Here is a 23,122-nt window from a genome sequence, read left to right as displayed (position 1 = left end):
AGGAAACAAAAGCCCCGTGGTAGTTATAGAAGGAAAAACCCTGGTGAACCTAATGCTAACCATGAAAAAGGGCAGGTGCAGTGGCTACACCAGGCTGTGGCTCTGATAGAAAAGAGTGATTATTAGTATGAATACAGTTTCCAAGTCAAAACACCCCATTCACGTTTTTAATTATTTCTATTTTAGAAATAGTCAAGATCAATAGAAGGGGTTCTAGTTGAGTTTGGTAAGTTATGTCAGTCATTCATTGATGGCACTCAATGATTCTGTACTGTACTGGGACTGAGCATGTCAGCAGCGCAAGGCATGACCAGTGACTGTGGTGTTCTTCCAGGAGGCCACCACTTTCTGGATGGAGCTTCAGTGACACCTGGGTGTTTCTCGACACCCTCAATCTAAGCAAGACTTAAAGATAAATACATAAAGGAGAAACCAGGGGCGTGGCCGGGAGGGGCTTTGGAGAAAGTGGCTGAATGTGCAGCCTGAAGCAAATTATTACCCCCAGTTAGATTCATCAGCCCTCCCCGCTGGATTAGGAAGGCCTATCTAATGAAGTTTCCCCCATCAAAATGAAAGGACTAATTCTGATTTAGCTGAGGTAATGAACTTCCCTCTCCCAGTGTGAGGGGTTCAGGCAGGGGAAGCAGCAAGAGGCTGCGTCTCACCACTCACACACACACACACACACACACATACAAAAAAAACATTATGCAGAATGTCTGTCCTTTATTTGCTGAGATATATTAAATTTCTAGCACGGCCCATGTTATATAAAATTATGGTAATGACTCGGGGCCCACTGTGACGGCAGCTTGCTGGTGCGGGGCGCCCGTGTCTGGCTCCCGCGACGGGCCGCACAGTGGGATTTGCCTTTTCTATTAAGGAACCTCTAGATACCTTATGATGAATTTTCCTTCACCAAATGTTCTTCTTTTGTCTGAAATAGGGGCGTTTTCTAAATGACTTCGGAGATCAGCGTGAGCTTCGGCGAGGGCCGAGGGGGCTGCACGCCGGCCCCGTGCGACGGGCTGGGGAGTCAATTAATGGGAGCGGTAATAATTATAAGCCCGCCAAATACGGAGGGCTAGCTAATTGTGCAGTGTTGCACGACGCTGGCGGGGGCAAGAGGCCGCCTCTCTCTCTCTCTCTCTCTCTCACTCTTTCTCTGCCTCCCTCTTTCCTGTTTTTCTGAAAACATTCAATGCTTATCCTTCCAACTGCCAAATAATGTAACGGGATGGGGGCACAGTTTAAAAGCCCCGTGACGTTTTGAGCCGCGCGCCTGCATGTAATTAATATGCCACGGCTTCCACCCACTCTGACAGCAGGAAAGACTAGCCGGACCCACTGCCCCCCCCCCCCCCCCCACCCTCCCTGCCATCACTCCCTAGATTATTTTCATCCGGGCCCACCCTAACCTTGGCGCGCAGTAAATAGGCACAGCGCGCACCTAAGGGCGCCATCTCGTGCGTGAAAAATGACAGCAGTTTAATGTCGGTGAAAGGGCATTAAACGGGAGCGGTAAACTACGGAGCGGCGCATCAGCGCAAGTGCCAAAGCAGCTCCTCGCCAATCTGTCTCACTGAGCTGCAAGGTTTGTCCCACATGGGCCCCCGTACCTCGTTTAGCACTTACATCCTCCTCACAATTAGTCTGACACATTTTTTTTCTTCTTGTCATCTTCGTGGTTGTTGTTATTGCTATTATTATTTTTTACTCAGGATTGCCTGGTCCTGACCATTGGATGGCTCACATCCAATCAGGTTTCTTTCTTGTTATTGATCAGAGAGGCCAGTCATGTGTGTTCCTTGAGGATTCTGACTAATCGGCTTCCAGAAGAACATGACTGACGGAAGTTCACATCCAAGCCGCACATGTTAACGAGCGCCTTTCCCTCCATCACTGCCTTGTCACGTGCTCGGGCCTTCAGGCACCGATAATGCCGCAGACGTCTCCCTCCTGCGTTCTGAGAAACAGAACTGGCACGATGGTGTCCGTCATCTGGCAGATGACATTGGAGAAGGCAAATTAGAGGAGTGTGCAGTTAAATACGACATGGGGAGATGGTGAGGGGCCGGACTCCTGATGGATCACTGCCTTCTGTCTCCGCCTCGGCACCCGAGCTCGATCACACCATCACCCGTCCCTGGGTGCGACTCTGAGCTTGCAGGCCGAGCGAGAAAAGGGCGCCACTGTCAATTATTCGGCGGCATGCAGATTACAGGTATGAGACGCCGAGCTCAGCTGCCGGCAGAGCAGAGTGGGGCCTTGTCACGGCGGGGCAGAGGTGCGGCGTGCAGTGCACGTCAGGGTTATGCGACACGTGCGTGCGGGAGCCACTGACAGGCTCGCACTCCACGGTGGCAGCACTCCGCCGGTCGCCTGGGACACACGCTCGCCGTGCCGAATCAAACAGCTACACACATACACACACAGCACCGGTACCACTGCCCGTCGCCACTGACGTCATGTAAAGTCGACATAACGAACACAGCCGATCAGGGGCGTTAGCGACGCTGCGCCCAGTGTGGGCGGTGCCCCCGTCCAGTGTCACCACAAGTGCGGATAATGATTCGCCGGCAGCAGCCTGTGACCTTCGAATCCCAGTCCAGATGACGATCACGGGGCAATTAACCCCCAGCTCCCCCCAGTAGATCGCAAGCCTCTTCTTTTTTGGTGCGAGGAGGCCCATCAACCTCCGTCAACTGTGACATTCCACCCCCCCTACCCCACCCCCTGTGCTCTCTGACCCTATTTTTTATGCTTTTCACACCTACTTGTGAATGTTCACAATGTTCACAGAAATCTGCATCATGCGCGCGGCCTGTCACCATTCCTTTGGTACGTGGTCATGTGACACGTCTCCGCGTTGCTGGAGCTGTTGGCACATTTGTTTTGTTTTGTTTATGTTGTTTATTATTTTCATTTGCAGCAGGTTGAAGTGACCCGATCTACTCTTTAAAGGATCCAGACTCCAAACGTAAATCCACACATGTTCATAACAGCACACATATCTCTATTTAGTTTTTTGGGGGTTTTTTAATATTTAAAAAAAAAAGCCAATTTATCTTAAAAACTTATCCATCTTGGAAACATTTCCCTCTATTCCCAAGCGATTGTTATCTGGTCCTCTTACGCAATAGACAGTAACAGCAATCAACACCTGCATCGGCTGACACCGGACCAGACATAAAGGTTTGCTCATTTAATGTGTAACTCTCCCTCCATGAGCACCTTTCTGTGTAATGTAGTGTGTGCACCTGCAGGACATAAAGCCACATAACTCCGACAACATGTACACGACTAATTAGCAATAATGGCCACGTTCACTGTGGCCTGTTAACAGAAACATCAGCTAAAGTTATAATCACTGCTCAAGTTGCGAATGAGTGCAGTTCGTTTAATAGAGTTTTAGATTAATTCCCAGTCTTCTTGCTCACAATACAGGACATCATGAACTCTGTAGGTGATGGAGCTGCTTTTACCAACAGCTAGCAATTAATTAATTGGAAAATCTGTAGACATTATTATCGAGTTTCTACTGCAGACTTCCTCTCTGTTCAATTTATCCTTTCTAATGCTCCTTATTTATATGAATTACAAATATAATTGTGTCTATAGATTGCAGCTCTGCTCATTGTTTGACACCACCATTTCTGCTAATACTTTTTTCACATTTTTTATCATACAGCTGACTTTAAACCAGAAAATCACTTCAGATTTATTAATTTTTTTGTTCTTTCCTCACATCAAGGCTATTGATGTTCACTCATTTTTATTTATGCTTTGTTTTTTATTTCAAGTGTAGTTTGGGTTTTAGTAGCTGTGGTGATTTCTGTTGTAGCTATTTCTACTTCCGTTTTATTGTTCTTTGGTATATTTGTAGATTCATTTCACGTTGCTCCATGCCCAGTTAAAATCAGCGATCAAGCCTAACAGGCGACTTCACTCTTTCTCATTCTTCCCGTTTTGCTCTGTACCACGTCCTCACTCTTTGGTCATTTGGTCGGTATGCTCTCCCTCTTGATAAAATCTGCTTCTGGGTTTAATTGTAATTTTTAAATTTTAGTTTAAGTTTAGTTCTCTCTTGGTTTGCATAAGGTTTGACTAATTTAGCTGCTGTTTTCAGTATGAGTGATAAAAGTTGCTCTGTCTACATTGCGCTTGGAGAGCATTGCAAACATCTCAGCGAGCAGTTAGTCCTGACTGTAATGTCGCTTTAAAAACAGAAAGCATTTCCTTTCTAGCACTGAATTCGCCAGAATTAAAAGAAATCATTTGCATTGTTGCTGAGCCTCAGCAACTAGATTGAGTTTGGGTGGGAGTCAATAGATTCGCTCGTTACCGGGGAGCAAAAAAAATCCCCTGGCAACAGAACCTGGGAGTGGAGGTGACCTTGAGGGGTCAGGCATAGCAGTCTTTACCTTATCTGTGTCCCTAAGTGATTCCCTGCATCCGGCAGCGACGCACAGCTCATATTCTGCACTCTAAGTGTTTATCCAGCTGATTATTTCTCGACTGTTTAACTGTTTTTACAGCTGGGTACATTCTGGAGCCGTTAAGACTGGGCACTTTGCTCAAGGGTACAGCAGCAGCACTGGCCTGGGGATTGAAACCAGACGCATTTCCAGCTGTGGGCATGACACTCCCCAAAGTACAAGACACTGTTATTTAGTTTTTTTAACATGAAGGGGAGAGAGAGTTAGTCACAAATACGCCCGGAGCAGGTACTTCCGGAAAGCTCTGAAAGGGCAAAGAAAACTGAAGAATAAATGGTTTTTGGGGGAGGGGGTGTCTGTCGGCGACAACTATGTTTGGGCTCTCCTCTGGTGGCTCTGCATGGAAATGTGAAACTTAATCTGCTCACACCTCTGCCGTGACTTCCCAATCAGCGAGGGCCTCGGGGCTGGGCTGCCCGCCTCCCGCCCGTCGCTCACGCCCTCATCCTCACAGGGCGAGGATACCGTTAAAATTAACTGTGTTCCACATGGACAGCCCTGGCCGCCAGTCCTCTGGGCACGCACCGAGGTAGGGCTGCTTTGTATTCTGCAAAAGTCCCAGATTTAATTGCAGTGATTTTCCCCATTATCTGTTAATTGATAATTCCTGTGGAGAGGACAGTGAAGTAAACCCACCTACTGATCACAGGCCTGTGGCCTTCCAAATCCATCCCCCAAAACAGGTATAGTTTTATTTTCCTAAGATTCTGAGAGTATCTTTTTTTTATTGTGCAAACTGTCTAGGAGTTATTGAGGTCCACCCTGGGCATTAATTGAGTGTCACCAGAATTTATTTGTTTAATCATGTGTTAAATCTATTTTTGTTTGGTTAGCCATAGAGATAAAAATGCCTTTAGTTGCCAGTAAATATGGTGAACAAGAATTGTGTGTCCCTGGTTGGCTTGTGGTTACAGAGCTGGTCATGTGACCATGGAGTTCCAGGTAGCAACCCATGAATGGGCAAAGTAGTTAGCCTCATCTACAAACAGGGGTGAAAGCAAAAACCTTACACCAGTCCTTGTAAGCACTTGTTTCTCTCAGCTGATGAACAGGTTCTGCCAAGAAGCTGACATAGATCTCAGTGATAGACATTTGGGAACCCCTGGCAAGATCTGGCAGCTAGCACTGGGTGACCTTCATAGAAGTGAAGATTCCACTGCTCAGCGATGGAGTGGCTTTGTGAAATGAAAACCTCTTTTGGCACTCAGTGACACCTACAACGTCATCTTTGCCTTTTACATCTCAGCCCATTTGTCCACTTTCATCAGCAATGATGTAGAGGCCACCTTGTGTATCTGAGGTGGCTTCCTGATGTGTACCAGGCTGTTAATAGAATCTGGTCCTTTCCAACCATTGTGCATGGTGTGAACTAAGCCCAGTGCATCAAACTACTACTACACATCTCATGGCTAAAGGCTTCCTTTTCGTACAGTTCTCAAATAATCCTCAAAAAGACACTCGTGCACACACACCGTCGACACTCTCCTAGTCTCTCGCAGAGCTCTAGATGCGTTTGATGTTCTGCACTTCAAAACAAATGCATGTTTTATGTTCTGCGTGCGGCGTGGCACACATAATCAGGTTAATACGTGTTTATCATTGCGACATCTGGCCCTGTAATCATTTACCTTCCCACTTGTGGGGACTGTTGTCATCCAGATGTTTTCATTGACGTATAAAGAAATAGGCTACCTGGATGTACATTTCTGTGTTGTTCTGGTGCTGTAATGGCAGTATGAGCCTGTATGTGGCTGGACTGGTAAATCGAGCTCTCGTGTTGCTAGGCTGTTCCTTTATAGCACTACACTGCGAATCGAACACTTGACAGTTCCGTTTTAGAGCAGCGGAGGCAAGTCCCGCCCCACAGCCACACTCCAGTGAATTATTATGCAGTAGCACTCCCCTTAATGCCGTACAAATCGGAAAATTGGCCTTGATTTTTGCTGTTTGTTGTTACCATTGTTAACTGTTGAAATCTGCTCACAGGTAAATAATGGAAGGCTTCTGGCAAGGGGACATGCACATGTGAGGGCCCTCTGTGTGTTTGTGTGTGTGTGCGTGTGTGTGGATTAGGTTTATATTACATTGTGGGGACCAAATAGGGTAGGGGTTAAGGTTGTCATGTTGGGATTAGAGTTTATTAGTTCCTCATAGAAATGAATGGATTACAAACTTGTGTGTGTGTGTGTGTGTGTGAGTAAACAGATGGGAGTGTGTACAGACTCGGCCCCTTTAAGGGAAAGGCTGGTTAAAGATTCACCGTGCCCTAGAGACATGCAGGAACCAGTGTGTCAGAAGGGCTTTTTGTTCCAGTGCCAAGTGCTAAAACTGATCATGAATTCCTTGTTAGTGATGCTGGGTCTCTGAAGCACTGCGATGAGGAGGAGTACGTGGGGGGTGGAGGGCTGGGGGGGCGTTTCGGGGCACAGCAGTTTGGGGAGGTGGGCTTCAGGAATGCGGCCACCGTAGGCATTGTAATTAGGCTCCGTGTGGTTTTTTTTCTCATTCCTGTATTGGGTTTCAGAAGACCTCTGTCCAAGGACCACTTGCCATCACACATGCCTCCCCCACTTCACATTACCCCCATCCCCAGCATTGCATGTTCAGAAGCATTTGATACACTAATGAACCAAAAGTCACCTCCACTACCTTCTCAAACACCGAGTAATCGGCTGCTAACCAGAAGCCCAGATGCCTGCCGCAAGGCCGGGTACTAACTACACACCCAGCTACTAATCACACATCAACATACTAAGCACAAGCCCAGATACTAACTCTAAGTCCAGACGCTAACTACAATTCCTTATGCTATCTACATGTTAGAATGCTAAATATAAGTCCAGATAGTGTCCACGAGTCCAGATGCTAACTGCAAGATGCAGGGCTGGGTGTAAGTGGGGCTGTTTACCCAGTAAGCTATGATCCAGGGGCCCAGTACATATGTAGATGTGCTTTATTTTGCTGCTCCAGGGGCAGCATTGTCAGAGCAGAAGAGGGTTCTCGTCTTAAGGACTTCTGGGATTTGGGGTGTGGGGGGCGTAGGAGGGTTATGTGTGTGTTGGCCCCTCTCGTCCCATAACTAGATATCACAGACTGCTGCGAGCTAGGCTGAGCTCCCCCACAGACGCGCAGATTGGACAGTGTCAGGAAGTGAGCTCACTCACTACCGGGGCTGCTGGGAGGCACCAAAGGAGATGTTCGGCTTCACCTCCGAGGCCCGCTGCAGTCAGCTGAGGACAGATCAACGGCGCAAGCCGCCTCTCCATTAACGTCCACCCCCTTCTCAGCCCTGCTGTTTCATTAGGGTGACCTGCATGGTGTGATCACACACACACACTCACATTCACACCGGGGAAAAAATAGGTTAGGCAAAGTAATTTTACAGACAGGCAGGTACGGAGCAAATCTGCATAATTAAGCAGTCAAGGCCTCTAATAGGGAGGTTTACGTGTGTGGGGATCAGGCCAGGGCAGCACATATGGATACAGCGGTGGGTATGTAAATCTCCAGCGAGTGAAACTTAACGCACCAGCCCTGTGAGAGAACGATAATTATAGCAAAAGGAATCGTGTTTACTGCTCCGTCTGGGGGTAGGGGTCAGGCGGCGGGGAAAAGGCACGCAACTGTGGTTTCATCTTTCACGGCAGGGCCGGGGGGGGGGGGGTTTGCTTCAAACTCAATGCTTGGAAAATTAATGGAGCCGTTTTATTCCGATTGCAAGACGCACGTGTGGAGGCAGACTCCCAACAAAGCCTTTAGTTTGGGCCTTTTAAAGAGCTGAGCCAGACCCCATGTCAAAGACCCACCCCATCCCTGCGCAACCATAACCTCCCCGTCCCGCTCGACGCTGATCTGTATGCTATTTATCCGCATGCTGAGTTAATTCTAGCCAGCGGAAAATGTTTCTTTTCCCTTTCTGTTTTACAGTGACAGTTAATTACATGGTAAAGGCTGTGTCACCAGGCGTATGGCAATGGTAAGGGAGCAGCAGCATCACTAGTCACAAACGGCTTCATTAGTCACCTGATATGTCTGTCCCCCCTACATTGGGGAGCTCCATGCTAAATTATTATTTTGTTAAAGTGTTTCTCAAATAAGATTTTTACGAATGTGATTTGACTTCAAATCTGACTATTTATCTGTTTGAGAGCAGCTCAGTTATGAAAAGTTAAAAATTGTATGAATTGGAATAAAAAAAAACATAAATAAGCATGTTGTGGCCTGCTTCCTGCCTTCAGTAGGTGCTGGTGGAGCCGGGGTCCGTAGGGGGGGGGGGGCTGTGGGGTGTTGGGGGCGGGGTGGAAGTTATAGCTTGGTTTACATTTATGCAATAGTCCATTCCATTAGCAGTCCACCTGGAGCCTCTCTGCTTTGATGGGTCACAGATGGTTCCAGGGCCCGGCCGACTGGCTACGCGGGCGATGCCGGGCAGTGGAAGCAGGCTGGAGTGGGGGGAGGGGGGTGTCACGGCTGAGGCCCCCTCACTCGCTGACAGGCACACCCAGCATACAGTGACTGCGTGTGGCTCACTGTTCTGCACTGGCATCCGTTTCCATTGCCGGGCCTGTCCTTACAGCATCCTTTGACTTATTTATTCAGTTATTTGTTTATTTTAATCAACATGCATACAGACAGACTGGGAAATACCCACCACAGTGATTTTTATGTAGCTGCCTGTTCTGCGTCAGGTACCGGCATACACCAGACGGGCGTTGGCCCGCTGGAGGTCCGGCCCTGAGGTCTTCCGCTGGGCTCCTGGCTCTTACACAGCACAGGGGATGACCTGCGGTCGCTAGCCAGTTAGCAAGGCAGCAGAACATCCATTTTTACTTGCAGGAATCGCACAGGGTGCAAGGTGTCGCCGATTGGCAGGCCTGCTTCTTCAATGGAGCACTACGTCGCATCAAGTCTGGAGTCTGTTACCTTCACAGAACACCCTGCTCACCTTTCCGCACCTCCACACATGTAGCATGTCTGAGACCAGTGGGCTTGGACCACTGGAAGGCAGCGTAAGGGGTTCGTCCAGCGCCTCGTGAATACTGGCGGCTGTTAACGGTAAATCATCCACTGGTCTCCCAGTATGCATGGCTGTGGATTTCAAGATGTTAAAAAAAAAACCTGGAGGGACAGTGTGAACACAATCATGGTTATGCTTAAAACTCAGGCAATATTTTCCTTTCAGAAAGAGAAAAGTGCGTTAACTACTGTTAAGCAACATTAATCAGTAATTACCAACTTTGCACATGTGTTTTACATTAAAAGGATATAGTCATGAGTTAAGGAAAGTGTTCCCTGTTTACCTGCTGGGAGCCAATCGGCCATGAGAACTTAAGCTCCAGGGGCAGGAAAACAGAATAGTCCTCAGTCTTGCATGTTAAGCCCAGACATTGACGTTAGCTCTCAGTGTCTGTGCTGAGACACAGCGAATCGTGTAGCTAAACAACAACAGAGCAGACAGATGGAAACTGCAAAGTGTCATGGTAACTGTGCACCCTGCATATTTGGTGTTTGAAATATTAATTTTCTGTGTTGTGCTATCAAAGAGGCGGTATTCACTCATCCACGTCATCTGACAGAAACGGAAACAGTTAAAAGTTAACATGTCAGATGGAAGCTTCTGGTCTTCATGCACAAGATTGATGGAACAAATGTAAACAGCTCATCGCTTGACAAAATGTATTTACTTGGTGTCCTTTCCTGGCCACTTTTCTCAATTCATATCATATTTAAATTTTTATTAGTTGTCTGGCTGAACTTTTTTTTTGCTTTTTCTGACAGAGCAGTCAAACTCTTCCACGAAATGCAGGCATTAAAAATTAAACGTGCCCAAAGCATCATTACAATACCACACTGCAGCCTTACAAATATTTCATCATTTCGCTGAAGATGGCAATTAAAACGAAGGGGGAAAGGCAGAGGTAACCATTCTCTCTCATTAAATTATTGACAGCTAATTTACGCTGCTTGCATGACCTCCTGGCCTCTTGCGGGTCTCCAGGCCTGCTCTCGCTGAGCATGGTACGAGCTGGCCTGGGCAGCGGGGGATTTTTAAAGCTGCAAACGTCATTTCCAGCTCTCTTTTTTGCCACAGGCGGTAGATCAAAAGTGAAGCGCGCTGCACTGCAATCGGTGTTGTATTTTATTCCTTTTTGCGCCTTCATTCTCCGCCAGGAACCCCAGGCTAGCTGAGGGGCCAACTCTGCTGTTTTTGTCTGTTTGAAAGGGTTGGGGGCGGGTGGGGGTGCGGAGGGTAGGGGAGGTGGGGGGAGGGGGGGTCTGCTTATGCCAGGGATTCTCTTGGCGTCTTCACAAGCGAGACAACCCGCCCTGGAGTCTCGCCCCATGGCTGCCAACTGCCAGGCTTGATAAATTAAGGATTGTTTGCAGAAAATGCCAGCAGGGGCATAGCAGGAGTGTGTCACAGTAGGGTACGGAGCGAGCGGGAGCTGGGGGAGCCGGCAGGAGAGAAGGAGGTGCCTTGGACAGCATGACAATCCCGATGTGTCAACACACGGCGTTTGCGCCAGGCGGCTGCCATCGTAGCTGCGACGGGACGTGAGCACGTGACCTAAATTCAAATGCGTCTTTTAAAATTCGCATGTACAGAACTCGCGCTTATAACCTGTGCCGGTACCTTTAGCCAGTGCCATCCCAGAAATGCTTTTGTGCCGCCTTCCATTAGTTTTCTGTGACCGTTTATTTGCTTTTTCTAACAATACCATAGGAATGATAATCCTTTGTTTCGAAAAACCAAGACGTGTTGTATAATGCACTAAGAGAGTGAGAGAGACTCGCAGTTTCCTGGGAACTTTGATATTACGTTTCTGTCGGACAGGCTGAAACAGCGTAGCTTTGCACACTGAAATAGATATCTGTGCTTTTCACAAGCAGCCACTTTCATATTGAACTTCTTTTGTCTGACATTTGCACAGCAGGGGAACGAATTAAAAGCGTCCGAGATAATTTCACACTCCTAAGTAGCTCTCGGAGTACTTGTTTTAATAGGGTTCATGGCCAGGGCTGAATATTTAAGAATCAGTCAAAGTCTTATCACTGAGGAAGCTATTGAAAAAAAATGTAGCATTCAGAAACATAAAAAACATAAAAAATAAAAAAGTTTCTATAAGCTGGGACAACAACAACAGGTTGTTCATCACAGGAAGACCAAATGCATTACGAGCCAGTAGTGGAACGTAGCATTTTATTTAGCTTGTTATTTGCATTACTGTGGTTCGGCATGTTTGCGGGGAATGCACATGCTGTCCAGATGCATTATGCAAGTGGAAAACGTCGATAACGTTCAGGAAACCCTAGCTGGCTTGCTGCGTGTCTGTGTTCAGCAGTATCTGAGGATGCGATGATGGCTTTCCTGTCCTGGTGGTGCGGTGGAAGCTAACCCATAGCCCAAGTATAAACACACATCATTTATAGCAAGTCTAAGCTGGACCTGGCAATGCCAAACTTAGGCCTTGGGCATGACATACCGGAAGGCATTTGCACAGCGCCTTCCCATGTCGCCTCACAAGCATTTATGGAATTGTGTTTGAGGTACTGAACAAAGTATACACTCATCCTTATTCTCCAAAGTGAATTAAGGCCATGGAGGGTTGGGGGGGCTTAATTTCGGGTTTGTTTTTCCTGGCTGGAAGGCCTCCCCTTTAATTGTACTCCACTGAATATATTATTTTAAGGATTCTTTCTAGTCTAACAAGTTACATCAGTGTTCTGCAAAAACCTAGTTATAGTCCCACTAGAGCGAGAATAGCGGCGCTTATCAAAACAAACAGTGTGATGTCATCCCCCCTGGGGTTGAGGACAGACTTTGATTGGTTCTTCAGGCATGTGGACCTTGTTAAGCTTTGTTGGTTGTGGGGACGGGGGGGCCTGCAGGGCAGCCTCGCTTTTCATGCTCTCTGCCGTGTGGATCTGAACTTGGTCGGTCCTGCAAGCGTCATCCTTACAATCGCAGGACACTGTCTTTCTTGTAGAGAAACCCTGTTCTGTCATCCAGCCAATTGTGTTCTCAAACCTGTCCCCCCCCCCCCCCTTGTCTTGCAGAGGAGGGCCTGAATCACGAGTGCAAGCTCTGCAACCAGACATTCGACTCACCCGCCAAACTGCAGTGCCACCTGATCGAGCACAGCTTCGAGGGCATGGGGGGCACCTTCAAGTGCCCCGTCTGCTTCATAGGTATGGGTGTAACCTTTGACCTCAATACTGCCATCACTGGCACCATAATGGTGCATTCATGTTTAGCTCTGTATAACTAATAGGATATTGTATCTATGGAAACCAGACATTAAAATTGATCTAATTCAAAAATGTGAAGCCGAGGAGATGTCTTATATCCTGTTCAGGAATGCAAACTATCTTTACCTTTCGTTAATTTTACAAAGTGTCATGGTTTGCTTCCCATCTCAGAACATTCTAGAAATTCCAGTTGGATTTCATTCCATGATTTCTCCAACACCAGCGGTCAGTTGTTTCGGTGCAGTGGTCATCTTGGTTCTGGTCCAGATCACGTGCTCGTTTACTTGCAGGAATATTATCACCTTCCAGAAGGTTGACCTTGAGAATTAAGCCCCGGCTTCAGGAGGCCTGTTGTTTATTGCAGTTACTGGCATCACCGTAGGCCTCTGGCCAGTCAGGAAGCGAGAATGTCCCTCAGTTACTGGCATCACCGTAGGCCTCTGGCCAGTCAGGAAGCGAGAATGTCCCTCAGTTACTGGCATCACCGTAGGCCTCTGGTCAGTCAGGAAGCGAGAATATCCCTGAATTGGGCATTCTTAACTCGCTGGTACAAAGGAAACAAATTAGCATCATCAGTGAAGAAGGATGTCTCAAAGTTGATGTAGGTGCAGGTGAGGGTCCATTTCCCACACTGAAGCGGAGGGCGTCCAATGAGAGCGGCACCTACATCAGTGGGTTAATTATCCGCAAAACAAAGTCGGAATCTGCCTCTCCACTCCTCTGGTTCTGTGGGTCGAGCACACAGATCTATATGAACTTAAGGGACTTCTTCTGTGATTATATCAAGATTTCTATGACTTCTTAATACTATTTGAACAAGACAGGGATTTTAAAACCCAGCCAACGGAAATGAGCAGCAGGTTCAGTCACAGAGGAATGATCAATAACGATCGACAGCATCTCCCCGCTCGCTCATATTTATCCCATAAACAAAAAAATGAATATGTTTACAACCTTCCCACTGTCCTTTGCTGCAAACTTGGATGTATGATCACAGGGACTGTCTGTCGCATCTGGCCAGTGATGGAACATTGCCGCCTCACCAAAGAGAGAATATTTCTCTCTTTCACCTGTTATTAGTCCCGAGCGCGTGACATTCAAGGCTCCAGCCATTAGAGACAAATTGGTACATCTACCAGATCATTCGGGACCAGAATTGATTAGCGGTTTCATAAAATATTATCAGGGATGTTTAAGTGCCCTTGTAATCATGACTACAATACTATTCCAGGGAGGAGAAATGGTTCTGAGGAAACAGGAACATGTGTGCTTTTTGCTTTTATTAACCGCAAATAAAGCGTAGTATTTCATAAATTACGTTTCCATTTATGTGTAGATAATGATATTTGTCTGCACTGCAAAGCCCATCAATATCCAGTCTGTTCCAACACATGATGATCAGTTTGGTTTAGCTTTATATGATGCCATTCCTAACACAGTGTGGCAATGCATTGCAGACAGAAGCAAAACAATTAACAATAAATGGGACCCAATTTAAAACTAAGTGAATGTCGAAAAGCAGAGGGCAATGGAAGCAAGGAGAACTTCAAAGGTGGGCACAGGAGAGGAGGCCATCCCTGGGGGTTCAAGCGCCGACGGGCAGATTCACGCCCCGGGGCATGCAAACCTCATGCACAATGATCCCAGCTTCGGCTGCTGCAGTAAAACCTGTCCTCGCAACAATCGATCCAGATGCACAGTTCTGTCACATTGGCTGTATTAATAGGCCAGTCGAGCGCTCCCAGGCCTGGGGAAGGCCACCCAGGTCAGGACAGAGACCGGGATCGGTGTTTGGAGAGGCTGGCAGCGAGGGCCCGAGGGCATATCATACAGGAGTCACCCAGCTACAGTAAAGAGCAAGGCCGCTAAAGGCTAGCTGTGGGTGGCCATGCCGTTAAGCAATATTACATAAACATAATATATACCCCCATGACCTGGATTGAAGGTAGATGGATAGCTAATGCATGACAAGATATTTATTTAATTATTTCCCCCCCAAGTTAGTTTATTGAGTTTTACAAAAAGGGACAATCTATACACAATGTGTAAATACAGACATTGTGAACTTCCCCTGAAACTACACAAGTGAAAATAAAAAGAAAGAAACAAAATGGCATTAATGGAAAACATAAGATATTGAAATAAAATGTTTGCTGTGCAGTATTTTATAGGATCACCTATATTAACTATCTGCTAATCTTCACATGAGTGCTGCACAGCAATGTTTCAGTACTCCAGACTCCCCAAAAGTAAACACAGTGTCATAAATACGCTACACCGTGGCTCACAAGGGTTGACTGTGAGATGTGCTATGTGAAACATCGGGGGGGGGGGGGGTGTTTAGGGGGCTTCATTAGCCCGCCAAGCAGTTAGCTGACGGGTCCCAGGAGTGTGCAGGAACAGCCCTGTCTAGGTGCTGCCACTGGACCAATCAGGTGGAGTATGACAGTATTTAGCGCGCCAATCAATGTCAGACTCCTACTCACATCTGGGGCATATCTTTTCCCTGTGTGGTTAGAGGGCAACTGGCTACACCAAAGTCATGCACACACAGTATAGAGTTTACTTAGGCAAACACCTCAAACTGTCCCCATTTTTAAATTAAACAGCTCAAACACTCGTCTCCACTCTTCAGTATCGGGGAATTAGCAGTGACAGCCTTTAACGGGTCGTTAGAGCCCCTTCTTGGGGTGGGGGGGGGCAGCTATCATCTCGCTGAAGCTGTAACTCATTACACTGGTGCTCTCTGTCTGTGTGGAGTTTGCTTGTTCTCTCAGAGCTCTTTGAGTTTCCTGCACATACTCCAGTTTCTTCAAACACTTCAAAGACATACTGTAGGTAAACTGTCTCTTTTACATATAGTCTGTGATTATGTGTGTGTGGATTAATGTCCCCACAATGTAATAAAAACCTCTTTTTCCCCCATAAAGATCCGTGAATGTAATCAAAAAAGTAAAAATACCAAAAATCTCATATTTTGTTTGGTTACTTATGGTTAAGGTCTTCATGTTCTGATTAGAGTTTTCCCCATGGAAATGAATGAAGAGTCCCCACAAAGATATAACTACAAACATGTGTGTGTGTGTGTTTGCCATGTGATGGACTGTCTTGTGCCCTATGATACCTAGAATAGGCTCCAGGGTCCCCATTTACTGGATAAGCAGTTGGCTGGATCTATGAAGTGATGGATGGATGCATGGATGGGATTGTCACTGGCAGTTGGCAGCATCCTCTTCCCTTCCCTTCTGACTAAGGGAGGTTTAGCGCAATCTCTGTTTTTGTGTCCAAAAGAATTGTACATTTCCCAGTAGGCAGCACTGTTTCCACTCACCCCTGCAGGGTTGTGGGTTTGAACATGGCCCCCTAGGGGCCCGAGGCATGACCACCCTGTTGTTTGCTAGACAAGAAGGCAGGAGAGAGGTTTTCATTTGCACTGCGCAACAAAACTTTTGCATTTGCATTTTCCCGCAGAGTGTGTCTGCTGCATGTTGCATTGCTGCTGTTAAATGTGCTGATTGCTGTTGCATGTTTGGTATCCGCTGATGTTCCCTACTGGGGCCTTGGAGAAACATCGATAATGGGAATGTAGGCATCTTCATATTATGTTCACCTGTTTATTGGGAGAATATTGGGAACATTATGCTACATTAAAATTATCGTACCTCTTTATGCTTCTTACTAAAAATGATGCATATGCTTAAGGGCACAGCACACTGACACAGAGAAGCTGCTAGCAGCCAGGGAACTTGGTGTAGCAATGGGACACTTCAGTGAGGTCACAGACCCAGCCCGTGATCAAGACACGCCGTCCTGGCGGTGCCAGTGGCAGTTCTAGCTGAGGGGAGAGGGGGGAGGCTGGGGGGGTAGGCTAAGCGAGTTGACAGGATCGACCCCCCTAGTTCCCTGGGAAAGCCTGACAGGCTTCAAGCCCACTGCCCCAGAAGCCCAAGCTCCCTGGTAGGAGTCGCTGCATCGCAAGGGCCGTCTGGATGCAGGATCAGGAGCAGGGAGCACCTGCGAGAGGAGCGGGGTCAGGCACGGCTGTCTGCAGACCCCCCCTTCCTAGTCAGCTAAAAAATAGATAGATAACTAGGTGCAACATATGTCACAAATGGTACCCATGGTTTGCAGATCTTATTTCTCTTAAGATTCAGTGCAGTTGCATCACTATTCAGATATGAATCAATTGCCTCGATAAGGGAAAAAGAAGAATATTTCGCTGAAAATGTAGTAAGTCATTCTGCTTCTCATGTGCTATGCCGAAGAACATCTGCCTCAGAGGGAAGTGGAAAGAGTCGGAATAAGGCGGAGGAGACGATGTGCTCTGTTTTATTTTTCTTCGAATACGGCTTAATATTGCTTTTCCACAGCCTGTGGAAAACACACACTAACAAAAAGCGTCAAGGCCCAGGGAGAAAGGGCTGCACTCCCTTGCCCCTGAGAACTAATCAGCAGTGTAATATTGGAGCACTCCTCCCACGGCGGGCCCGCCCCAGCTCCCCGGACCTCCTCCAGCCCGCCGGCGCTCAGCACCGGCAAACTTTCCTGCGATCTTACTGAGGAGAGGCCTCTGCCTGGCAGCCTCTGTTCCCCTCTGTTGGGAACGTAGGACATGAACCGGTGAGGTGTTTACTGAGGAACCAGCTGCCTGTACAGGCGATCACTGCCACGCCAGAAGTGACCTCTAAGAATCTGTGCTTATTTGCTCATTTACCAGTGCAGCGCAAAAGTGGCTTAGATCTTATTTAAGTGGGGGTACAGGTAATAATTAGAATAACGTGTGAATTCTGATGAAGATTTTGAGATTCGACTTGTGATGTAATTGACAAGTGTACACAGAGTATATTTATAAATGACGATGATTTACCCTTCATTTTTGGTTCTCCACAAACTTAAGTCCCAGGCCCTGTTGTGTTCGTAACAATTACAGAAATGCCACCAAGAAGATCCACTTTTGAGACAAAGTATCAGTGGGATGAGATGGGTCCACTCTGTGCTGGTGGCAGTCGTACAATACAGTGTAAGTCAGAACATGGCAAATGGTTGAGTTTTCTACGACTGGGGTCACGTTAAGGCAGTTAAAGCCTCCAGTCATCTTCCTGGGCTACTGGAGAAATCCACCATACTGGTATCATGTCCCACTCCAGGCTGTGTCCGCTGGCACATCGCAGTGTCACGTGTTACTCCAAGGCTATGTGATTGTTCCGCAAGTGACATGCAGGCAGTTTTACTTCCCTACCTGTCCATGCGCTGCCACTCTGTCCAGCCACGGCATAAAACAACAGCCGAGGGCGTCTAACATCAACGTGGTAACCTCAATGCATTTACGATTAAAAACTGCATCCATTTATGCAGTGAGGGACACGGCTCTCTCTCTGTTTGCTGATTATAAGACTGAGAGAGGTTGTCATGGAGACTGACCCAGGGAAAAAAGAAAGTGTTCATAGCGTTGACCTTTTTTTCAGGGGGGGTTGCTCTGGGGGCTTCAGCTCCTCTCAGTGTAGAGCAGGGCGGAGAACACAGCGCATTGTTCCAGAGTTCATCAGTTCCATTGTTATGATGCCGTGGCCCGTCCTGACAAGGCGGGATCCGCAAGCGTCCACCGTGTGTATCCATGCCAGAGAAGGGGCGGCCCACCCACCCCCTGGGTCACAGTGCACCGCGCTCGGATCTGAAGGCCCCGTCACCCCTCCCCCCCCAACTCTGCCTCTAGCATATACCATGTACAGTTCAATTATTAAAAGCATGTCTCCCAGGTAGACCCAGGTGGAGTCAGAGGGCCTTGTTTTGTAGTCATTAAAATTAAAGCTTGTTTATATTACTGAAGCCGTTTGCATTGGTTTTGCGTACGTAGCAGTGATTTGAAGGCACCCTACCTTTGCCTCACTGTATCTGATAGGCTGTGACGCCAGCTTACCATGGGGAGAAGCTTTGACTAATAAGAAATTCAAATGAACCCATAAATACTGACTTCATGACCGTACCTCGGAGATTGACTGTTTTAAATAGCAGTCCTCACAGCATATGGGTCCGTGGCTCTGCCATAACAAACAGAGCGTTTGAAGTGCTCCTCGGAGAGTATACACCAACTTATACACTCTACCACTACGGACCGCTGCTTAATTAAGCCAGATATATATGTGTAAAAGACTATCAGCCATCAGTGTTTTTAATAGTAATTTTTTTAGGTTGTACATCAGCATGAATATTTATATTGTGAGAATTATAATTGGCAACGTAGACTTACAATGGCTGTGTTTCTCACTTGAAGGCTTTGTATGTTTTCAGTGTTGCGTTTCCATTTGGTCGACATCAGTTTCTTCCTCAACACCATAGTGTGTGTGTGTGTGTGGATTAGGTTTATATTACATGGTGGGGACGAAATGTCCCCCACAATGTAAAAAATACCTATTATTTTGATGTTGTGTTGTGGGGACCATTTTTCAGGTCCCCACAAAGATCTATGAATAAAATCAAAAATGCCAGGTCTTGTAATTTGTTTGGCTACTTATGGTTAAGGTTAGGGCTGAGTAGGGGTTACGGTCATCATGTTGCGATTAGAACGTTCCCGAAAGAAATGAATGAAGAGTCCCCACAAAGATATAATTACAAGCCTGTGGGTGTGTGTGGGTGTTTGTGGGTCCCACCAAGGGGAGAACCCCCAGCTTGTCCTGTGACTCTGTACCACATGCTCACCTGAGATCCCATGATACTTCTGGACACTCCAATAGATCCGTTTTGCATAACAGACTTTGTGTTTAGCTGGTGATCCACACATAGCTCATAGCAATTATTAAATTTCACAATTATTGTTAATTAAATTAACAGTGGGTAGTGTGGTGCTTAAGTGATGGGGAAAGTCATTAGTTCACGTTTCAGGGGGGAATCTTCTGTTGTACCCTTGAGCGAATTCTTAACCTGAATTTTTGTTGTAAGATATCTTACTGTCCATGTTTAATGAGGTTTAATGCATGGAAGAGATGACAGCAATAAAATACTGATAACAATGCTGACACATTAACGTGGAAGGTTACGTGACTAAATTATATGCAGGTTGGGTTGCATAAAAGACCCATGACCAAACAAGAGTACAACTGCACTGCATGTACTCTTACTCTGTTAATTTATAGTCATAGTCAGAGTAAGGAATGCCAGGACCCAAAATGTGCGCCCATGGCACAGTAATGTCTGCATGTCTGTGTTTTCTCCACAGTTTTTGTCCAGGCGAGCAAACTACAGCAGCACATCTTCTCCGCCCACGGGCAGGAGGACAAGATCTATGACTGCTCCCAGTGCCCCCAGAAGTTCTTCTTTCAGACAGAGCTACAGGTGAGCCATAGGCGGGGAGGGGGGGGGGGCATGCTGCTGTATCTGTCGCAACCGCCCTGCTGGGAGAACGGGGACTGCAGGAGTCATGAATCCGTGATGTGAAATCAAAAAACCCTACACTCAATATTGCAATGGCAGTGCTGCTGGCCAACGTTCAAAGGGCACACATTCATTCATTTATTTATGCGTTTATTTAGTTTCTGAATCAGCTACTCACCCATTAGGGATCAGGGGATGAGGGTGTCATTTAAATTTCCTTGTGATTTGTCTTGTTGAGTTACACCTGCTGGAGTCCGGGCAGACAGGCTGCCATCCCTCGCCATATGATCATAGGGTGCTTTCTGATTGGTGGGTTCTTCTTTGAAATCTGCAATGCCCTTCCATCTCATAATATGAAACGCAAACTCCCTGCCATTAATGATTGACCGCAAATGGATCTCTGCATCACCTCATGTTCATCTCATCGAGAACGACGTGAGATCCTGTTACCTTACAGCCATCTCCGAGGGGCAACGCTTCGTTAAAATTGTTTATCCAGCCAGACGCCAAACTTCTATATCTATTGGCACTGGATCGGCGGCTTTATCTGTGCAGGAACCGCGCGTGTGCGGGGCAGATTAACGCTGAAAACCACCTGCGCAGCGCCGATAGCACAGAGAGCTCCAGTTCTTGCTAATTGTGTGCTGTTCACATCATAATTCAGATGCCAGACATTGAACTATTAGCTGCCAGGAGCAAGGTTAGCACCGCCGATAACATCACGGCTGTTTGTTAGTCTATGTGTGGCGGAGACCATCAGAATGCAGACGGCGAAGGTCGGCATGGAGGCAGCAGGCGGCGTGTATTTACATCCGGCATGTAATATAACCATGCAGCCTTGCTTAGATAAAACATACTGTATCTTCCAGGATCTAAATGGGAAGGGAGAAGGGCGTGCCACAACTTTTTAATCAATCTGTCAGTCCAACTAAAGCTAGTAAAAACTGAGGAAGACAAAACTTGGTGGATGCTCCCCTCAGTGTTATAACTCTGGCATCTGCAGGTATTGTTTTATCCATGCTTATATTTATTTCACACTTCATGAATGTGCTCAGGAAGAGGGGCCATGAAAGATGCATGGCTTTTCCTGCGTAGGTTAGCAGAGGAGCACAGGCCGGGGAAATAGTAATCGTTATATTCTACACGCACGTCGGCGGCAGCACGTCCGCCGCACACCAAAGCAGCAAGAGCACCAAGCTAGCTGTCAGCTCGAATTTCTCCCATAGACAACAGAGAGGGTCTAACAAGCAGGCCTTTCAAGTTCAGACCAGGGGGCCTTCCTGAAAACCGGGCCTGCCACTGCCTACCAGTGCGGGGTCTGGGACAATCTGCATAGCCCTTCCTCCTGATTGACCAAGGCGTCACGCCAGCCACAACCTTGTCTTGTACCCATTTGGACACGTGCTTCCTCCATGTACAGGATCAGACTGGCACACCTGTCAGAAACCGTCGGGATATCACTCAATCCTCTTCCATCAAAGGCATGTGGTGTGATGCTGAGCTGTGTTTGGGGGGGGGGGGGCATAGGGTGGGATACCACCATTGCAGGGGTCCAAAAAATTGAACGCCGTGCGAGCCAGAAGTCGTCTTGCATTTTTATTTGTGCTCCCCTCAGTCTAGGAGGTGAAGGATCAGTGTCAAGCGGGGCCCACGGTTGCCAGGTGGGGGGGTAGGGGGTGGGGGGCAGAGGTGATATTTTATTAATTTGGCACTGAGGTTCTGGATTCGGAAGCCCTTGACAAAGCCTGTGACAGGTGAGAGGCCCCCAGCCAACCAGACACCCCCCTCCACCCTCAAGCCAAATTCTTCCCGGCAAGAAGCTGACTAATTCCGGTCGGTGTTGCTGGGTGGACAATAGGAGTGCCTACCCCTAATCAGCCCTCCAAGGACCCCGCTGGCTGCCCCCCAGCCCCCAGTCTGATTGAATAACTCCCTGGCCTCCACCCCCCCAGGCTCCACTCAACAACAGAGCGCCAGTGTTGGGGGGATCCAGGGAGAAGCAATCTCTTGTAGACTGGCACTGAAGTGAGATCCAAACTAGTGTTTCCAACCCTCGGGGGGGGGGGGGGGGGCTGTACACTGAAAGATAGATGGAGTGCAGATATTTTATGAGAAGCTGTCAGGAGTGGAATGCAGTAAATGTTTCAGGAACTGAGTTTAGCCCAACTTCAGACTGCGAGGGGGGTGGTGTTCGGTGAACCTCAGCCCCATCTTCTGTAGCTCCAATAGCTTCATTAGCATCTAATTTGTGCCATTATCCACTGTCCCTCTTAGTTATCCTCACATTTGGTGGCTCTTCAGTCTCTGCGCATCCTGAAGACGAATCCACTCTGTTGGAGCTTAAATATTTATAGCGACAGAATGAATAGAAATACTCTGTTCCAGGCCTCCAGCCGACCAGACAGTTAAAAGTGTGACTTCAGGTTGGCACGTCGTCGTGTTGAGCCCCTGGGGTCGCACGTGTATCCATGCGTGATTGGTGGTTCATCTAAGGAGCACCCGGGCTCATTCATGGAGTCGTGCAAAGCCTGTGAGGTGCTGCAGTAAGAGAAGCTTCTGAAGCCGCTTGAAGGGATGTTGAGGAGCTCTGCCTGCTGGAGATGAGAATCTCCACAGCCCAGACTTCACAGCCAAATATGTTCCCCTTAAACCCCGAGCTGAACGAGCATGTTCAGGATGGGACCTCTGGCCTCATCTGTAATAAGAGTATTTTAAAAATGGTCTCGACACCCTGCTATTCCAAGAACCTGAGAGGGGTCCTACACCCACTCAAAGGGAGACAGACTCAGCTGATTGTTCTCAGTAATTATCTCCTGCAGCTCACCTGACCAAAAAAAGTCCTCTCAGAATGAACTCTCGCAATGTGACTCATTTTTGCTTTTATTAATCTCTTATTCTTGGCATTATTTTAGTCTTCGTGAGGCATCCCAGACTTCCTGTGTGCTCTACAATGACACGATTTCAGTCCTCGCTCTTCTCCCCGAGGGCTATCCTGATAAGTTTTA

The 23,122-nt window shown here is 47.4% G+C and overlaps 1 protein-coding gene across 7 annotated transcripts in view; it reads left to right on the top strand.

Annotated features, from left to right (window-relative positions):
• znf521 (zinc finger protein 521) overlaps nucleotides 1–23,122 on the top strand; it is a 122,866-nt gene that overhangs the window by 85,945 nt on the left and 13,799 nt on the right. For all 7 annotated transcript variants that reach the window (XM_072713466.1, XM_072713464.1, XM_072713441.1 and 4 more), the window contains 2 exons: nucleotides 12,558–12,689; nucleotides 19,963–20,078. In XM_072713466.1, the coding sequence (XP_072569567.1) occupies nucleotides 12,558–12,689; nucleotides 19,963–20,078 (248 nt within the window). The remainder of the gene's footprint in view (nucleotides 1–12,557; nucleotides 12,690–19,962; nucleotides 20,079–23,122) is intronic.

This window comes from Paramormyrops kingsleyae, chromosome 1 (genome assembly GCF_048594095.1).
Source record: "Paramormyrops kingsleyae isolate MSU_618 chromosome 1, PKINGS_0.4, whole genome shotgun sequence".
Lineage (NCBI taxonomy): Eukaryota > Metazoa > Chordata > Actinopteri > Osteoglossiformes > Mormyridae > Paramormyrops > Paramormyrops kingsleyae.
The sequence above is the reverse complement of the archived record's forward strand: the minus strand, read 5'-3'. Positions and strand labels throughout refer to the sequence as shown.